Consider the following 18,182-nt stretch of genomic DNA (forward strand, 5'->3'; position numbering starts at 1 on the left):
AGCCTGGGCTACATAATTTTTTTAAAAAAAGTAAATAAATAGCTGAGGCTGCAGCTGTGAGCAAAACAGTCAAGGTCCCTGTCATCAGTCAACACTTAATCTCCTGCAGGATAAATATAATCCCAGATACAATGCATACTATGAGAGCACAAAAAAGAAACAGTAAAAGCCATTTGCACACTTCTCTCCATATTCTTGACAGGCGGCTGAAGAAAAGTCAAACCAAGAGTTGTAATTTTGGTAGAAGTTGCACTGAAAGTGCTGAAATGAGTGGCAGTCATTTGTACCCATGAGTACGTGCTACAGCAGTATTTCAGAGCATCACTCTGGAAGCACACTGCAGCCCTCTTTGTACAGCTGTGATTCTGTGCAAGTCACTCATTTCTACAACTGCAGTGTGGGGATCTACAGTAGCAAGAGGATGGCATGTACAGTAGACGTATAATAGACATACAGCTCTTCCCTGAGCCCTGCGTGGGTGAACCAAGAAGAACAGGTTTTGCTGTTTATTGTGCATTCTTTTTGCTTTTTTGTTTTAAACTGTCTCCCATCTTTCCTTTATGTTAATTTTTCAGCTCCAGGGTCTGAGCCACAATGTGATCTTCACCTTGGATTCATTGTTAAAAGGAGACCTGAAGGGGGTCAAAGGAGTAAGTGGTCAGAAATTGTTATTTTTCACTGTCTTCAGTTGAAAGGACTGGGGTTTTTTGGAGTTTTTTTTTCCTTCTCTTCTACAACCATAGTAGTACTTGTATTTGAAAATCTCTGAACATTTTCAGCATACAATAAATATTCTTGGAAAACAGTCATCCGAAAAAAAAAGTGAGCCACTTCATGTAATGGTATGGACTGGGAACAACATTAGGCACTTTCAGAAAGATTGGTAGCTCCTCAGTGGGTAGGAGAGAAGCTACGCTATAGTCTGGCCTCCACATGTGATTCTTGTGGACCAGGCTCTCAGAAGCTCTGGGTCCTTGCTTCTTTGATAGGACCAGGAATGCTCAACCTCCCCACCTCTCTCAGGGTTCTTACCTGTAAACTGTGTGCAAGTGGTTTCAGATCTCCGTGAAGGAAACTGGTCTTGTTCAGCTAATTTATTTGAGGAAAGATGAATAACAGTTTGTTTGTTTTTGTTTTTTTTTTCTCTTTCCTAAGGATCTTAAGAAGCCATTTGACAAAGCCTGGAAAGATTATGAGACGAAGTTGTAAGTAGTGGTTGGTTTTGTTTGTTATTTTATTGTTACTGTCATGAATTTCTAGACATAAGCTGAGAACAAGACAGAGCCCCAGTGAACTAATATATTAGCGAAGTATCTAGTACATCTTTTTCAGGGCTGACAAATGGGTGTACTGATCTAGCTAAAAGTGGCACACACACTATCCCAGTACTCTGGGGGGGGGAGGGGCACTAAGCAATCCTGGGCTCCAATGACTTCAAGGCCAGCCTTGGGCTACATGGCAAGACAGTGCCTCAAAAAGCTGAATACCCAAGAACTGTTATACTGTGCTAACAGTCTGGAATGATGGGTACTATTTTATTTGCTGGTATAAACTATAAAGTTGGAGACCTATGCATATGTGCAGGGTTCTTTTATCATCAGTATCACATAACTGTGAACCACATGCACTTCTGTGCAGTACAGCACACGGGAAATAATCAAAGATTAATTTGTGTTTGTGATATCCCTCTGTCTGCCAGGATCTACACCAAAATGTGTTTTATATGCATGACTCCCTGACAACACTCACTGTGTACCTCTCTCTCTTTCTCTCTCTCGCTCTCGCTGTCTCTCTATCAGGAAACTGAAGGCTAGAATGCCCATGGAGTTTTGGAAAGCTAGCAGTCACACTGGATCTGTCTGACCCAGAGACTGGGTGCTATAACTTGGCGCACTGGGGCCAGAGCAGTTGACTGTGGAATTTTTGTGAGAGATTAGGGAGACTGTAGGCCCAGGCTGGCCTCAAACTCCTGATCCTCCTGCCTCCATCTTCAGTTGCTGGAGTGACACATGTACCACACCCAGTTTCTTTATTCCTGTTCTCTGAGAAACTTGAGATGACAGACATTGGGTAGATAGGAAAAGGTGTCTATTTTAAAGCTTATGTGGACATAAGTTTGCACAGTGAAGCCATTTCTGTAGAGAACAATAGCAGCAAAATGAAAACAGACACAGAAGAACTTGGAGATTGAGTGTATTTTTCCCAAAGTGTTTCTGTAAAAACACATAATAGTGTGCCGTTGAAGAAGCACTGCCTTAGGAAAAGTCCTGTGTGTGTGGACAGTTGAAAATACAACCAAAACCCAAAAGGTTTGTATGGTGGTCAGTCAGTATGAATGAGTGTTGGGTTCACTGTCTCTCATGGAAAGTGGGTAAGACAATGAGCTAAGCAGCCTCTGCTTCTAAGTCCTCCTAAGGCTTAGGGTTGGTTTTTAATAGTTTCCTATCAATAAATTTCTTTTCTAAGATAGGTTTCTTTCTCTGTGGATTTTGATGGCGGGGTAGAGGGCAAATATTTTGCTGCTTAATGTAATAGGCCTCATTTGGATTTTGGAAATCACAAACAAAATGCCTTATCCAGAGACAGTTAATTTAGGCTCTTGTATCATACGCTTGCTCCAACCCACTTGGTTCTGTGCAGCGTATTCTTTTATTTTCACTCTTAGTGAATCTATACTTTTGCCACTGCAAAAACAAAGAAGTTAATTTATTACTTCTCAAATGACCAAGAAGCCTAGGCACCCTCTTTGGCTCTCTTCCTTGTACAACTCAAGAGGCAGTGAGGGCTGTGGTTAAGTTTATGGACTTCAGAACCATTACCCGTTTCATGATCTTGAGCCAGGATACCTTGTTTTTGATGGCCTTTACATAAGGTAAAAGTAAAAAGAAAAAACAAAAAAAAAAAAAAAGAAAAAGTTAATAGGTTCTCAAAATGCCAAGAGAATTTTGTGTTGAAGTGGTTCTCAGTGGAGTCTTTACTTAATTATTAATGTTCTTTGTGTATAGTGTGCTGAGGATCAAATCAGAGCATTGCACATGCTAAAGAAGCTCCCTGCCCCTGCTCTTGGAACTTTAGCTTTGAATTTCAAGCGTACACCACCATTCTCAGCTCTCAGTGTTTCAGTAATCATTATTCATTATAAAAATAATACATGAATTTAAATTAAAACATCAAATGTATTAATATCAACAAAGACTCACAGCAGGTGGAAACTCCCACTAGCAGTGGTTTAAATGTTTTAGAAGTTTATCATAGAATGGCAAACCTTTTAGGAAGGACCAGACTCCCACACAACATCCCTCGCTTCTCCTGATTGTTTTGCCAAGTCTAAGTTCAATAAATGTGGACGATTCTTAATGATGTAAGGATCTTAAGTGAGCAGTGAGTGGGCATCCCTGCCCTCGCCCACTCCTCATTGGTGTGACCTACACCTACAAGCCCTCAAGTATGCTTCTGATGTAAGTGTGGCTTCTCTGCCCATGGTCCTGATCCTCTTAGTCCTACTTTTGACTCCAACCCTTTTGTTTTCTGGTTTGTCTGTGTGTGTTTCACAGCATTTCTTGCTCTTGTTTCTGGGCTCATCTGGGGCATGTTACTCTGGTATGTGTGAATTTAGCCCCCTTGTACTGGCAAGCCATCAGCTTGCTACATCCATTTTCCAGCTTGGTTAATGATAATTTTTAGTTAAACTGTGTGTCAGTGTTTATGTTTTTATCTAAATAGTGTATTATGATTGACTTTCTTTTCTTACAGTAGATTTTGTGTGTGTGTGTGTGTGTGTGTGTGTGTTTTAATGACTAGCTGCCTTGTTTCCTATTCTTATCTCTACATGAACCTTTTATGAATGTTTATCTTCTAGCCCACAGATACCACAGACATACTAATAGTATTTCTATTCAGCAAATCCTTGCCCTTAGTACTATAGTAATTGTTACCTATTATCATTACATTATCTGCCAGTTCCTTCTTTGTACTCCTGGAGATATCCTTGTCCAGAATTCTTTGGATCAGCAGTAGCTAGAACCCACGTTCCTCATATAGTCCCATGTATTGTTAACTCTCGTGGTTCCTACCAAACAGCTCTAAAAGAGGTCACATTTTGTCTTTATTCTAACATTGTTCAGAATGAGAGTTTGACTGCCTATTTAAAAAAAAAAAAATCTAGATTTTATGATTTTTCCCTTACAGTGTTGAAGGGTAGCCAGACATGGTGACTTGATCCTGTAGATCCGAGCAGAGGTAGGATCTAGAATTCAGAGCCACTGAGGCTTCTTTGGGGTTTTAAATTTTATGATGCCACCTTAGCTCTCTTGTTAGCTTTTCAGAAACCTTACAGTTCTCTCAGCCCCTTCCTGGTGGTTGTGCAAGGTGTCGTTATAGAGGGAAAAGTTTTGTTATCTAATTGCAAAAACCAGGGTTAGTCAAAAGAGAGAATCTAAGCTAAAAGGAAAACTTTAGTGGGAAATGAGGAATATCAGGAAGTTGAGTGTAGACGCAAACACAGTGTGCTAGGCCAAGAGGCAACAGCTTATGTCACTCCCATTACAAAAGCCCTAGGACTCTCCATGAGATCTTATTTCCTGAGACACCAGAAGGCTCTGTGCCTAGGTGAGTCAGAGTTTCAAGCTCTATGGCCAGGTTAGGACTCTGCTGCTCCTTGTATCTCGCTCACCATAGAGGACTCATCTTGGAAACTTACCTCTGTTTATATGCTGTCTATCTAGCTTTCTCTCACCTGAAACTGCCTACTGTCTCCTGTTTTTTGTTTTTTCTCTTTATTTCTTTTTTCTATTATTGAACAAGAATTTTTTTTTCTCTCCCATAATATAATCCTGATTACGGTTTCCCCTCCCTTTATTCCTCCCAGTTCCTCTCCTCCTCCCTATGGAGAGTAGACTTCACTCTTACTCATTGTTTTAACTGTGCTTTTTAAATGTTTGACGAGTTCTCTCATCAGTTGTTGTCATCAGTTCTTCCTGTCTCTAGATGATTTATTTCATTGTGTTCATTCCTCGCCTACCATGCCACTCTGAGTCCAGATAGGAAAAGGAAGTAAGCACATGTTGTGTTGAGTCACCATGGTGACCATGGTGAACCAGACTAGAGCTAGCCATGTCTGTCCTCATACTTCTCAAGCTTCTGCTTCTGGTCCCAACCACATCAGTGGAAGAAGCTGAGATTTACTCTCTTCACTAAAATCCTTATTTTGACTACTGAGTTGATCTCTACCAACTTTGCCATAGGTTTATCATTGGTTGACAGTTGAGTTTTCCTGTGTCTGTGAATAGGCAAAGCTACTTAGCTTTTTATTGAGTTTGGGTCCCCACATCCATTATAATTTAAAAGTTAAACCGTTCAGTCTTTGCAGTCTTTGAAAAGTCAAGGCTATTTCTGAAATTTGAAGTCTGTTTCAAATTAAGAGTACCAAACAGCAAGCATTGCTGCCCTTGGGTACTATCAGGTTAATGTGTTCCTCCTTTCTCATCCCGGTTCATAGAAACATCCCCTTCTTACTGAAAATCCCCAATTAGACATAGCGATTTCTTCTAGCCCTGTCTTGTACAGTTACATGACAAGTGTTGAAAGAATTAAACTGTGCTACTGAAATATGACAATATCAAACATTATCTTTGACCATTTTTAAAGCGTACTGACCAAAATCCTTTTGTACTTTGTCTTAAGTAATTCTGAGGTCTCTAACTTTTTCTTTTTCATCAAAAAGTCAACTGTTCAAATGTACTCGTGTCAATCAAAATATAAAGAGAACTGTGTGTCCATCCCATGTATAAGATCCAGGTGAAAGTGTAGGATGCTTTCTAGATGAAGTTCACATACTTCATCTACATTCGTTCCCTTTGAACTCACATTTCTACTAATGATTTGATTCTGTCACCATAAGACTTACTGCCTCTTAGCCAGTAGTTAAACTGTCAGAGGTTTGATTAAACGGAAGACACCGATGTGTTTCGTTTTTTAAAACTGCTTTGCTTCGAAAGGATTGAACCAAGGTCTTCTGCTCTTCCCTTGGCTATAACCTCAGTTCAAAATCAATGTTTTTGAGTGGGAGATAGAAGGACTTCCTGTTTACTCTCTGCCACATTTATACAACTGCTCCATAAAATCACGTCCCACTTCACCCCACCTGACTCCCACCACAGTACATGTGATTCATTTGATGGACCCACATTGGTACACCATCATCTAGGATCCATTTTGCACTCAGGTTCACACTTAATGTTGTGCAACGTTATCTCACTTTTAAAGTGTCATGTGCTTTAATTGCAGTACAAAAATTGAGAAGGAGAAAAGAGAGCATGCAAAACAGCATGGAATGATCCGCACAGAGATAACCGGAGCTGAGATTGCAGAAGAAATGGAAAAGGAACGGCGCCTCTTTCAGCTCCAGATGTGTGAAGTAAGAACAGACCTTCCCAAACCAGCCTCTTCTCCTGCTAGTCAGCAGGCTAGGTTTGATGCTTGGAGGAGTGACTGTTTCCTAAGGATTCTAATCTCCCTTTTTCTCCAAGCCCTTTGGGATCCGCCATTGCACTGTTGTCTCATATTTTGAGCCTTGGTCCTATGGGCCACTTTAAGCCAAAACGGGATTCATTGGTGAGAACCTAAATATTGCTTGTGAGTGATTGGGGGAGGGAGTCCTGGTGGGAGGTAACACTAGTAAATATTACAACTTTGGAGCATGTGGTTCTTTTAAAGCATGGATCCAGCTTGAGTGAACGTTTAGATGAAGCTGACCAATGAGGAAGTCTGAGCTCATGGAAAAATGCAGTAAAAAGCATGCTGCCTTTAACTTAGAGCTGTGGTTCTCAAACTGAATTCCCACTTAAATGTATACCCCACTGACTTGAACACTCACTGTAAAGCAACTTGAGCAACTGAAGTACTCTCCAACGTACAGAAACCTGATGAAGAATGTGTAATTTTAGTTTTTCCCCCGAGTTTCCCACCCCCCATTTTTTTCTTTTGTATTTCTTTTCTTCCTCATAAACCTTTGGCTTCTTGACCTTTTCTGTGTGTTAGCCCCTACATACATTATGGCCAGTGAGCTAGAAGCACGGTGTCAGTGGAAAATTTGGGCCGATGATAAAATCAAAGCCAGTGGTATGTGGTTAACTACCCCAACTCATTTTTATTCTTTTTCCTGTACTTGCTTTTTTTTTTTTTTTTTTAATTGAAATTTCTTCCTCTGATTCATCTCCTTGTTTAAAGTTCCAATATCTCATGGAACATTCTTGAAGGGACTGCTTTCCCATCTGTTTCCTGCAGAGAACAGTCCATCTCTCAGGACTGTGTGAATGTAAGTTTGAGATCCACTGCACCGAGGGGAAGCAATCAGTTGACATGGAGTGCATTCGCTGTGTTTCAGTCCTGCTTGTCTAGTAAACTAATTGCAAGACGTTAGCAAATGCTAACACTAAGTGTGGTTGTTTACACTGACTGTGCCCCAACAGCCTTCCCTAAACAAAGTTCACCTACTTGTGCAGGGGTTAGGAGTGCTTTTCTCCTGCATGAACTTGAGAGCACCAGTTGGAGTTCCCAACATCAAATTCTGCTTTCTTTCCGCAGTATCTCATTAAAGTTAATGAAATCAAGACCAAGAAGGGTGTAGACCTGCTGCAGAACCTCATAAAGTATTATCATGCACAGTGCAAGTAAGTGCTGCATTATTCATCCATGGTTGTCATCAGCCCTCACCAGACCCCTTCATTTCATTGCTCCTCTCTTGATTTTTTCATTTCGTGACTATCAATAGGAATACACTGATTTTCTTAAACTATATAGATGAGGAACAGTATTACTGTGTTACTTCCTTAGCATTTTGTATAAATTAGTAGCTCACAATAAATAACTATTTGATGAGTATAAAATGATGTCTTCTTCCAAATCTTGTATGTAAGCCCTTGTAACCAAGACCACTCTCCCATGCACATTTCTTGTCGTTTTCCTATTACTTTTATTACCATGTATTCCCACCCACAGTTCTGGTGGAGGTTCTTTATCTAAACCTTAGTACTTGGGGCATTTCAAATGCTTAGCTATGTAGACAGATCTCTGTGGAAACGGTGTTCTATTCTAAGAGACAAACATTGCTCTGCACTGCAGCACCTTGTATGTGTTTGATTTCATCCTGTTGATAAGTCCATGGCAGTGGCTGACTATTCAGCTTCTTTGTTTACTGGGCTGACTTAACTTAGATGAGTGTTCAGCCAGAACCTGTATGTGAGAATGTACCATCACTATTAGTGTCTGTTAGCTGATAGACAGAGAAGAGAACGCAAGGTCCTTTCCAAAGCTGGTCTCAGAAACAGCATGAAATAAAGGTCATTTGAACTAGATTAAAAAATACTCTCAAAACAGTAAGTGCATAGTTCCTTTTGATCTCTCTTCTCCAAATTAATAACACCAGGTCGAGGAAGACCTTTGTGTACAAATGGCACATTTAGAGAAAAAGAATCACAAAGTTGGTGACTGGCCAAGTTCAAATCCTTGCTGGGAAACAGGCTCCTCACTGAATACCAGTGTCATCTGTCATTTGGAGTTAGAGCTTGTAACCCACACCTCGGATCTTCATGAGGACATGAGAGTAAAATAAAATGAAGAAGTACTTGCCAATAGGGTAGTTGTGGTATTAGGAACCATTCATATGTGTCATGGTTAGGGTGTTTCTCTTTACAAAAGGTCTTTTAATGACCAACTTAATCTTTATATAAAGTTTTAAACTTTTTCCAAGGTAAATTCTACCTTATATAAATGTGGTTGATAAATGGAAAGAATATATTGAGATGTCCACATGTATAAGGTGAAATGTCTACAGAAGCTCTGAACTGAGAGCCTGAGCTAGGTTTTGCCTTTTTGGTATAGTGGACAGTTACAAACTTGGAGATAAGCTGCCGTGACCCCTGATTTTAATTTAAGGTGTTATTTTTCATCTTTGATCAGCTCTAAGTTCTTTTAGAAACATTTTATCTTAAAATTTTTACCAAAAGAAATGGCTCTCCCAGTCTTCTGAATTGCAGCCTTGGTAGTGAATCTGATTTTAGCTCATTTTAGAAACCTTTCTCAGCTCCGAAGTCTGGAGAGAGGAGTTTGAGATGTCCCCACACGTCCCTTAAGATGCATGGTGCTGTCCTGTAAAGCATTCTCTACTTTATTTTTTATTTAAAGGATTTCTTCTGAGCACTCACTCCAGTTCCCAGATGTTGAGACTCAGCTAGTGCTAACCAGGGAATTTGCTGCATAATACTTGGTGGAATTGCAGCACCTCAGTGGAGATCCAGTGTTTGCGTTGGAAAGGGAGCAGAGACAAACTGTCTCCACCTGCTCCAGCTCACCCACACTGCTGCTCACTCACACCCGTGAACGCTGCCAGAAACATCCTGCTTTCAAAACAAACCACCTACTCCTTTTACCACAGGATTTATTGTGATCTGCAGAGGCAAGAGCATTCAGTCATTACTCTCTTTCATCATAACAGATTATACTAAAAAGTAACAGCTCCCAGGAACTTATGGATAGCCTAGGACATGTGGACTCAGTTTTTCATGTGTGATTTCCCTTTTATATCAGAGTCAGACATTTTAATTGAGAAATGATCAGTAACTTGTCCATAGTGGCATTTGTTTAGTAGGTGTTTAAACATACGTCGGTATAGACATAGTAACCACAGAAACAAGGGAAAATTAGACATCAAAACTCAAAGCTCTGTTTATGAAAGGATATTGATAGGAAATGGGAAGATAACCCACCAAGTGAAGAAAACATCTGTAAATCACTTAGCTAATAAAGTTTGAGGATAAAAAAATACAAAGAATGCAACATCAGAAGCATAATCCAATTTTTTAAATGGACAAAGAGTTTGTGTAGATATTTTTCTGAAGGAGATATATAGTTGGCCAAATATTCAGCATCATTCAGCATCATTAATCATTAGAGAAGTACATACGAAAATCAGAAGTGAGACACCATTTCATATCCCCTGGGCCAGCTATAATTAAAATAGAAAGTAAGTCTTGGAGAAGCTATGAAGAATGGGAAATCCATGAGTCACTGTTAGGAATGTAAGATAGTACAGTTGCTTGTAAAACTCTTAGATAGATAACCAGAAGAGCCATACACAGGTATTCAAACAAAAGTACATGCATGAATATTATATAACTTATTTACAGTACTTGGAAACATGTATATACTTATCAGCCTAAACAAATGTGGAATATTCATGCAGTAGAGTACTATTCAGTCATGTCAAAGAAGGAAATACTGATTCATTCTTCAACATAAATGCACATTTAAAGTATTATGCCAAGTGAAAGAAACCAGACAAAGAGGACCACATACCAGATTGTAGTGTGTGTATGTCCAGAAGAGATGATCCATAAACATCAGATTAATGATTAGTGGGGAAGAGAAGAGTGAGTAGTTTCTTTCTTGTTGCGATAGAAATGTACTCGAATTAGATGATGTTGTGCACCGTTGCAAATATAATAGAAGTTACAAAGTGGCTTAAAACTGAATTTTACCTTGAGAGAAAACAACAAAATATCTGGTATAGTTAATCTGCATTATCAATTTACCATGGTTAGAATTACCCGGGGAATTGGCAATTCCCACCCCATCCCCGGCCATATGATGATTGTGTCTTCAGAGTTTCCAGGGAAAGTTAACTGGGAAAGATCTGCCCTGAAAGTGGGTGTCACTAACCATTGGCTGAGTGGAGGAAGGAGAGAGCAGAGCCTCTGTGCCCCTTCTCCACATCCTGTCCATGTCTTTACTCAGCGGTGCCTTACCCACATAGATGGACCTGAGCCTGCAGCAACTGTGACCTGAGATCAGCCTCCCCACCTACTGCTACAGTGCCCGCTCGGAGCTAGAAGGAGATGCAGCTGTACCTGCAGCTGGTGTCTCTAACTTCAGGGTGCACGCCTTCGATGACACACCAAAATTTTTGATTTGCTGAGCCTGAGATGGGGCACAGCATGTATGTTTTAAAAGTCTCCAGCAGTGGATCCAATATACCCATCTCTGCTGTAGCTCTGTTTGGAATTGTTGAAATGTTTCTGTAGTTAAATAGGGCTTTCCAGAGTGTTAGATATTGTAGGATGGAAGAAAAGGTCAGTCCCTTACCTACGATACAGATTTGGGGCTTGGCTTAGAGCCTGGAAAACCAGGCTTGGAGAGGCTTTTTGTGGATCCCAAAGTCACTCTAAAATTCCTCTTTTGGCCAGTTAGCATCTGCATTGTCTGAAGGCCAATGTGGTGTGGCTGGGAGGTGATCCTCATCACTTGTGGGGAGACCACAAGGCAAATAAAGTCTGTGGGGGAATAATCCCATGGCTTAGGGCATGACTTATAGAAGGAGCAGCAGAGCATGGGGATTCCAAACACATGTGCCCTGTGGTTTGTTTCTGTAAACTGAGCCACAGGTGAGAGTCCTAAGGAATGCCCCCACCCACAAGATAAGAACTAGTTTCACTTGCCCGGTATATAAGAACTTAATTCCTTGCTGTCTGTGAGAATGGACTTGCTGTCAGGAAGTCCTGGATCTGAGTCCCACTACTGTATGGACAGAGTAAGGTATAAAGTCTTGCTATGAATTCTCTAGAGAAAGGAAAGGCAGCTTAAGTGCCTGACCTATGGGAATTAAGCCGACTGAACAACTCATGAGATCAAGCGCTTGGCTTGCAGTGAAGGCTCTTCAGTTGTCCGCTCTTGTTATACCTGGGAAATCATGCTGCCTTGTCAGACCCTTGGTACCACTGGAAACCCCATGCGCTTAGCACACCTTCCCTCCTGCCTGAACCTTTAGTATCCATCTGGACTTCTGTATGCCAGTGGCTAGTTTGTCTTTCTCTCTTTGATTCAGACATGGCCCGACCACAAGGAAGTGATCTATGTGTGGGTGGTAATACACGTGAAATCCATGAGGACTGCAAGGGTTATCTGTGCTGAGTGTGATCTCTCGTAGTAGATTTCAGATAGTAGCCATCATTTGTTTATTGGTGCATCTTTATATAACTGCTGAAATTAGTTTTATATTTAGTTTGTGGAAACTGCTGGGAGAGGGTGTGGGGAGATAGAGGTGGGAAGAATTCTCAGGTTTTTCACATAATTCTATTCCTTCTTTTTACTGCTGTTAAGCCACTGTTGTTTTCCATTGTAGTTTTTTTCAGGATGGCTTGAAAACAGCTGATAAACTGAAGCAGTACATTGAAAAGCTGGCTGCTGACTTATATAATGTAAGTTTTCTATGTTGAGAGTGCATTTAACCTGTAATAAGCGTCAGTGCATTTGAAGTCTGTAGCCAAAGGGTGTTAAACAGAAAAGAGGTCAATGGTAGATCAGCATAAACCTGGCAGACAAGCCTTTGTCTTAGCAGTGAACCTTTGTGGGTTATGAAGAGTGAGAGGAGCGAGTAAGAAATGAAAAATTAAACTTTTCAGGAGGGCCGGGGAATGTACACTTAGAGATGGAATAATTGTTACTTGAAAATAACTTTGCTGATGAATGTTAAAAGAAAACATTAGGAATATGAGTATCTATTTTTAGAAAAGGCCTTTAAGAGTTACAAGTAACAGATTAGGCATCCCTGATGAATAATGCTCTAAAATTTGAAACTCTGAGAACCGACTGGCATGACATCATAAAAATAAAAAAAAATAAAAATAAATTGCACTTATTGCAATCAGAGAGTAGCTGTGTATGTCTATGCCAGAAACTATATGTAGTAGGATATTGTGTTTAGCTGTGTGTTGAGGTAATATGGAACAAGCCAATTACATATTTAGACTTCCACCCCCCTTGAGAGATCTCATTACATATATGCAAATATTCCAAAATGTAAGAAAATATGAAATAGTACTGCTTTCATGCATTTTTAGATAATGAATGGTCAGTCTGATTCTTTGGGGGGGAGGAGCTGGTATTTGTTTGTTTCTAGGGTTTCTCTGTGTATCCTTGGCTGTCCTAGACTTGATTTGTAGACCAGGCTGCCCTTGAAATCACAAGAGATCCACCTGCCTCTGCCTCCCAAAGTGCTAGAATTAAAGGCATGCCCCTGATTCTTAATATAACTTTTTAACAAGCCTATCTATGTGTTTTGTCTAATTTTCTTTTAGTCAGCATGGATCAGTGACCAAGTGAATAAAAATAAGCAGAAATCTTGGTCCTTGTGTGGTTCTTTGTAAACCTTGGTGTATGCTTCTGCCATTGGTTTCTCTTTCTCAGACATTTGTATAATTTTCTTCTGGCCCAATTAATTTCATTCTGATATTCTTTCTGCCCATCCTTTCCAAAGCCAGAAATAAATGATATTAACATTATTTCTTAACCTTGCTTAATATAGAGATTCAAAATTTTGGAGGGTCATCACATAATGTTTAATAAGAAAGCATGGTGCACAGTTCACTAATTCTAAACTCTGGGTACTTTATCGGCATTAGACTCTACCTCTTATGTTAAAAACAAGGCAGTATGAGAACTTTAATAGGAAAGTTTACTACAACTATGAAATTGAAGCGTCTAGTGAGTGGCGTGTTTGGATAATTAAGCTTGTTCTTGAAAATGAATGAGAAATAACAGATGTGACTTTTGTAGATAAAGCAAACCCAAGATGAAGAAAAGAAACAGCTAACAGCTCTCCGAGACCTAATAAAGTCCTCTCTGCAGCTCGATCCGAAAGAAGTAGGTGGCTTATATGTTCCCAGCAGGGCTAACAGTGTAAGTGCAGCTGCTTGTGCTTCCCTTTGCGATTCTCCATCTGTGAAACAGGCACATTGACAGCTTCCTGCTGGGGTGGTTGTGGGTACACATGAGGTATAAGATAGAAGTGTCTGTCTGTAGTGATACATTCCCACCAGGCAAGGTGGTGCAGGCCTTTAATCTGCCGCTGAGAGGCAAAGGCAGGCACAGCTCTGTGAGCACAGAGCCATCCTGGTCTACATAGCGAGAACCTTCCTCAAGAAGAAGAAATTGTGTTCCTTCACCCATTCATAAATAAATGGTACCCTGGATTCTACTACTTTATATAGCCTTAGATGTTTCTAAATGTACCTTTATAGCAGGCAGGACACCTCATGATTCTTTTCTAAGGCCATGCCCATCTTTCTGGGAAGCCAGAAATGGTCCTTCATTTTAAAAAGAGAATTGAGGAAATATTTTGATACAGCCCTTTAGTAGTTTTGCCCCCAGATTAGGGCAATTCACTTGACATGCTTCCTGGACATTGAAACCGTAGAATGACTGGTAGATTCAGATGAATGCAGCTCTAACCCTTAGTTACAACTGTCATTTGTCCAGGTATTGATACCTACTGTGTGTCTGGCTGTAGTCTAGGGTCTAAGCATAGTCCCTTCATCATGGAGCTTATAGAAGGAATCAGCACAGTGATCAGCCATGACTAAAGTACCTCACTCCTGTTTGAGATACACTGCAGCCAGAGAGACCCCCTGAAAGACACAAAGCTTTGTTTTCATGGGGCCACAGGTGTTTGAGAGCAGGAGGGGTAGAGAAGTGGAAATGGGATTCTACGATAAAAACTGAGGCTTAATTATGAGGACACTGGATGTTGTGCTAAGGGGCATGACTTCCTTCTAAGGGTAAATAGCATCATTTGTTGCATTGAAGAAAGCCAAATGTGCCTGTTTGTGCAGTATTTAAATACATTGTTTAATGGTTGCATAAGAGACTTTCTTTGTTTTGTTTTGTCAGTTCCTTATGATATTTCCCATTCACTGTTTTTAAATTTTTGAAATTTCTCAATGGCATTCGTGAGTCCAGAACAAAGACAAGGCAAAATACCCTTCCTCTATCACCACTCCCAAAATATCACATCAAAAGCCTGCACTGGTAACACTAGGCGTTTACCATAGCCTTTAAAGGTTTTCTTTACTGAGGCTATAAATGTATATGTGTATACATTTAAAATTTTTTTATTCTTCTTTCTTCTCCAAGTACATGTTTTACAAGTGACTGGGGGCTTGGCAAAATGAGATAAGTCGGTGGTTCTTTAGTGGTAGATGCTTTCCTGCTCTTCTGTGAGAGCAGGCCTGATTCCCAAGAACATCGATGCACTGAGGCAAAATCTCTACCCAGGAAGTTTCAGACCGTGAGGTCAGAGGCCTCAGACTATCTCAGGAAAATTTCTCTATTAGAAGCTGAAGCACAGTTACTCTCTGCTGACATACAAACCTTAAGTATATGAGAAAGTTGTGATGACTTTCTTTACTGGTTTTGTTGTCGAAGATTCCCTGTATATAGACGTTTTAGTGGGAGTAGGGCTTCATCCTTTTGTTTGGCATGGGTATTGATGCATTCTGCTCAGGCTAGCTAAGAAATGGTTTCATGACAAAAGGAGTGTCTACCCAATGATATGAGCATGATATGATTGATACTTAACTCTACCTGAAGTTGATTAAGGGGTTTTAATTATCACTCCTCCCAAGTATTTTTACAACTAAAATTGCCCTTTCACACCATACCCACCCATCCTTTCTAATGCTATCACCTCTTTTTGCAAAGTAACTTAGCAGGTAATTATTTTTAGTGACCTCGAGGTAGTAGAGTCTATCCACCAGTGAGTAAATGTGAAGGACAATATCCACCAAAGGGTTCTTGTCCTCTGCCTAGTTTCTGAAAAGAGTACAAATAATCAAAAAGATTTTATGAGCAATTAAAAGCACCCAGCAAATCAGCTAACCTACTTAACCTTGGCCACTTTCTAACATGGCTCATTAAAGGAAGCTTAGTTTTGATCCCTGCTGCTGTGATAAAATGCCCTGACAAAAACAACTTAACAAGGAAAAAAAAAGGGATTATTTGGTCATAGTTCCAAGTTACTGTCCATGATTGCAAGGCAGTCAGTACAGAAACTTGAAGCGATCAAGAGCAGAAAGCAATAAATTAATGAATGTATTCTAGTGCTCCCTCACTTTCTCCACTCTTACACAACCCAGGATCTCCTGTGTACGGGTGGGTGGGACTTCTCACTTCAGTTAACGGAATCAAGAGAAGTTCTTCCAGAGGCCAACCTGACCTAGCCAGTCTCCCCTTGAGACTCTCTTCCCAGGTGGTTACAGATTGTGTCAAGTTGATGACCCGAGTTTGATTCTGGGACCCCTGGGCTGGAGAGAACCAACCTCTGCAAGTTATCCTCTGACCTCAGCACACACAGCACACATATAAATGCAAAAGAAGAAAAAAGCAACTGTTAAAGAATTACAGCCATAAACAGGAACACTGAATATTTGGAAAACTCATTCTTTTTCTCATTAAAGTCAAAAGTTTGTTGTTGTTTAGTAAATGTTAGGTGAAATGACTTATCTTCACCAGTTGTAATAGCCTAACTTCCCAGAAGAACTATTTGCTGCTCAGATATTTCTAGGGCTGTAGCTATTTTGTGTCTTACAGTGATGCTATATACTCTATGTATAGAACACAGAAGTACTTGAAAACTAGTGGTCCCTGAATAGCCCTCCATGGTATGAATGCTAGTTGATGCACTCAGCATGTTGCTCCTCCCTCTCCTCAGTATGCCGGACACTACTCAGAGTTCAGTCACAGGATAGAGAGGGCACGCATACTCAACAGCCATACCTGCCATTGTAAATTTGAAGCTCTGTGGTAGAGCTTTGGTTTTCAGTTCAATACCAAAAACATTCACAAACCCATTAAGTCAGTGATTGGGAATTGCATTCAGGTCAGAGAGATGAGGTTTTACAGATTAATAGTGTATTTTAAATTTCAGTGTGGCTTCAAATAAAGTGATTTCTCTATCTCTGCTAGGGTGTGCCAGAGGTTGAATTGAAAATCAGTAAGGTAGATTCAGTGAGGTAGATACATTTCTTAGCTCACAGCATAAAATTGCCCAAAGGTTTCAGGCTTATTGTATATTTTCAGTCATATTTTTGCCTAAGTTACTTTCAGATTTGCCTTTTTTTCCTGAAAATATGCTTGATTTCTGTTGTGCTATCAAAGAACTCAAGGCCAAATTCATTCTTTAGTTATATGTGCTAAATTACAAAATAGTGCCGATAATTTTCCAGTATCTATTTTTTCAAAATTAAATTAATTTTTACATTTATTGATAATACTGCTAAGCAGCCAGGTGTTGACAGCGCATGCTTTTAATCCCAGCGCTCGGGAGGCAGAAGCAGGTAGATTTTTTGAGGCAGCCTGGTCTACAGAGCGAGTTCCAGGAAAGCCAGCGATACACAGAGAATATGGCTCTCCAGGTGAAGGCGCTTGCTACCAGGACTAATGACCTAAATTCAGGCTCTGGTATTCATATGGTAGAGGGAGAGAATGATTCCTGGGAGTTACCCCCTTCCTCTGCCCACACAAACACACACATACGAAATAAATAAATACATAAGTGAATCCATAAATAAATGTGAAAAGAAACATTAAAAAGTAAACATTAAGAAATTTTATAAGAGACCCTTAGATCTCATTCCATACCATATCCCTACCCTAAATAATCTGAGTCATTCAATTTTATGGAAGGAATGTGGCCTGTTGAAAAACAAATTCCTTAAATTAAGAAAGAATCAACTAATAGGGATGGAGAAATGAGTCAGCAGTTGAGATAACTTGCTTCTCTTACAGAGGTTCCCAGACCGATTGTCAGCACGCACATGGTGGCTCACAACCACCCATAACTCCACTTCTAGAGGTCTGATCCCCTGTTCTAAACTCTACAGGTACCAGGCATGCACGTAGTATACAGACATACATGCAGGCAAAACACTCCAACAGATAAAATAAATATTAATAAAATGAAGGTATCTTTCCTTTGGGGGGAAAAAAAAAGAGAGAGGGAGACAGACAGACAAAAAAAAAAAAAAAAAAACCCAATGTTGCTTACAACCTCTTTTTATCCGGCTCTGACTATCTGGTAAACCCTGCTACAAGAGCAGGACAGTGGCTGGTCAGAGTGTGATCATCCTATACAAAGTATTTTATTTGGGATCCTAAGTCTCTCCTGGCCCTAGGAGACAAGACATTTAAGGCATGTTTTTGAGCACAGAGTTTGCATCACCTATAGAATAGCTTTACAAACTTAAACTGTCTCGGCAGTTTTCCTCCAACTGTTTTGAATAATCATTTGCATTACCAAGCACATACTGTTTGACCTAAAAGAGTCTTGAATGTCAGAGAAGATCCTGGCTTTC

General features: G+C 40.1%; 1 protein-coding gene across 8 annotated transcripts in view; it reads left to right on the forward strand.

The window, feature by feature from the left end:
- The window catches only part of Asap1 (ArfGAP with SH3 domain, ankyrin repeat and PH domain 1), a 312,808-nt gene that overhangs the window by 222,221 nt on the left and 72,405 nt on the right, over positions 1-18,182 (forward strand). For 5 of the 8 annotated variants that reach the window (XM_060389353.1, XM_060389356.1, XM_021645398.2 and 2 more), the window contains 6 exons: positions 576-650; positions 1,156-1,205; positions 6,286-6,415; positions 7,585-7,670; positions 12,176-12,251; positions 13,609-13,731. In XM_060389353.1, the coding sequence (XP_060245336.1) occupies positions 576-650; positions 1,156-1,205; positions 6,286-6,415; positions 7,585-7,670; positions 12,176-12,251; positions 13,609-13,731 (540 nt within the window). The remainder of the gene's footprint in view (positions 1-575; positions 651-1,155; positions 1,206-6,285; positions 6,416-7,584; positions 7,671-12,175; positions 12,252-13,608; positions 13,732-18,182) is intronic. The other 3 variants (XM_021645399.2, XM_021645402.2, XM_060389355.1) reach the window with 1 other exon arrangement.

The sequence above is a fragment of the Meriones unguiculatus genome, chromosome 8 (assembly GCF_030254825.1).
Source record: "Meriones unguiculatus strain TT.TT164.6M chromosome 8, Bangor_MerUng_6.1, whole genome shotgun sequence".
Taxonomy (NCBI): Eukaryota; Metazoa; Chordata; class Mammalia; order Rodentia; family Muridae; genus Meriones; species Meriones unguiculatus.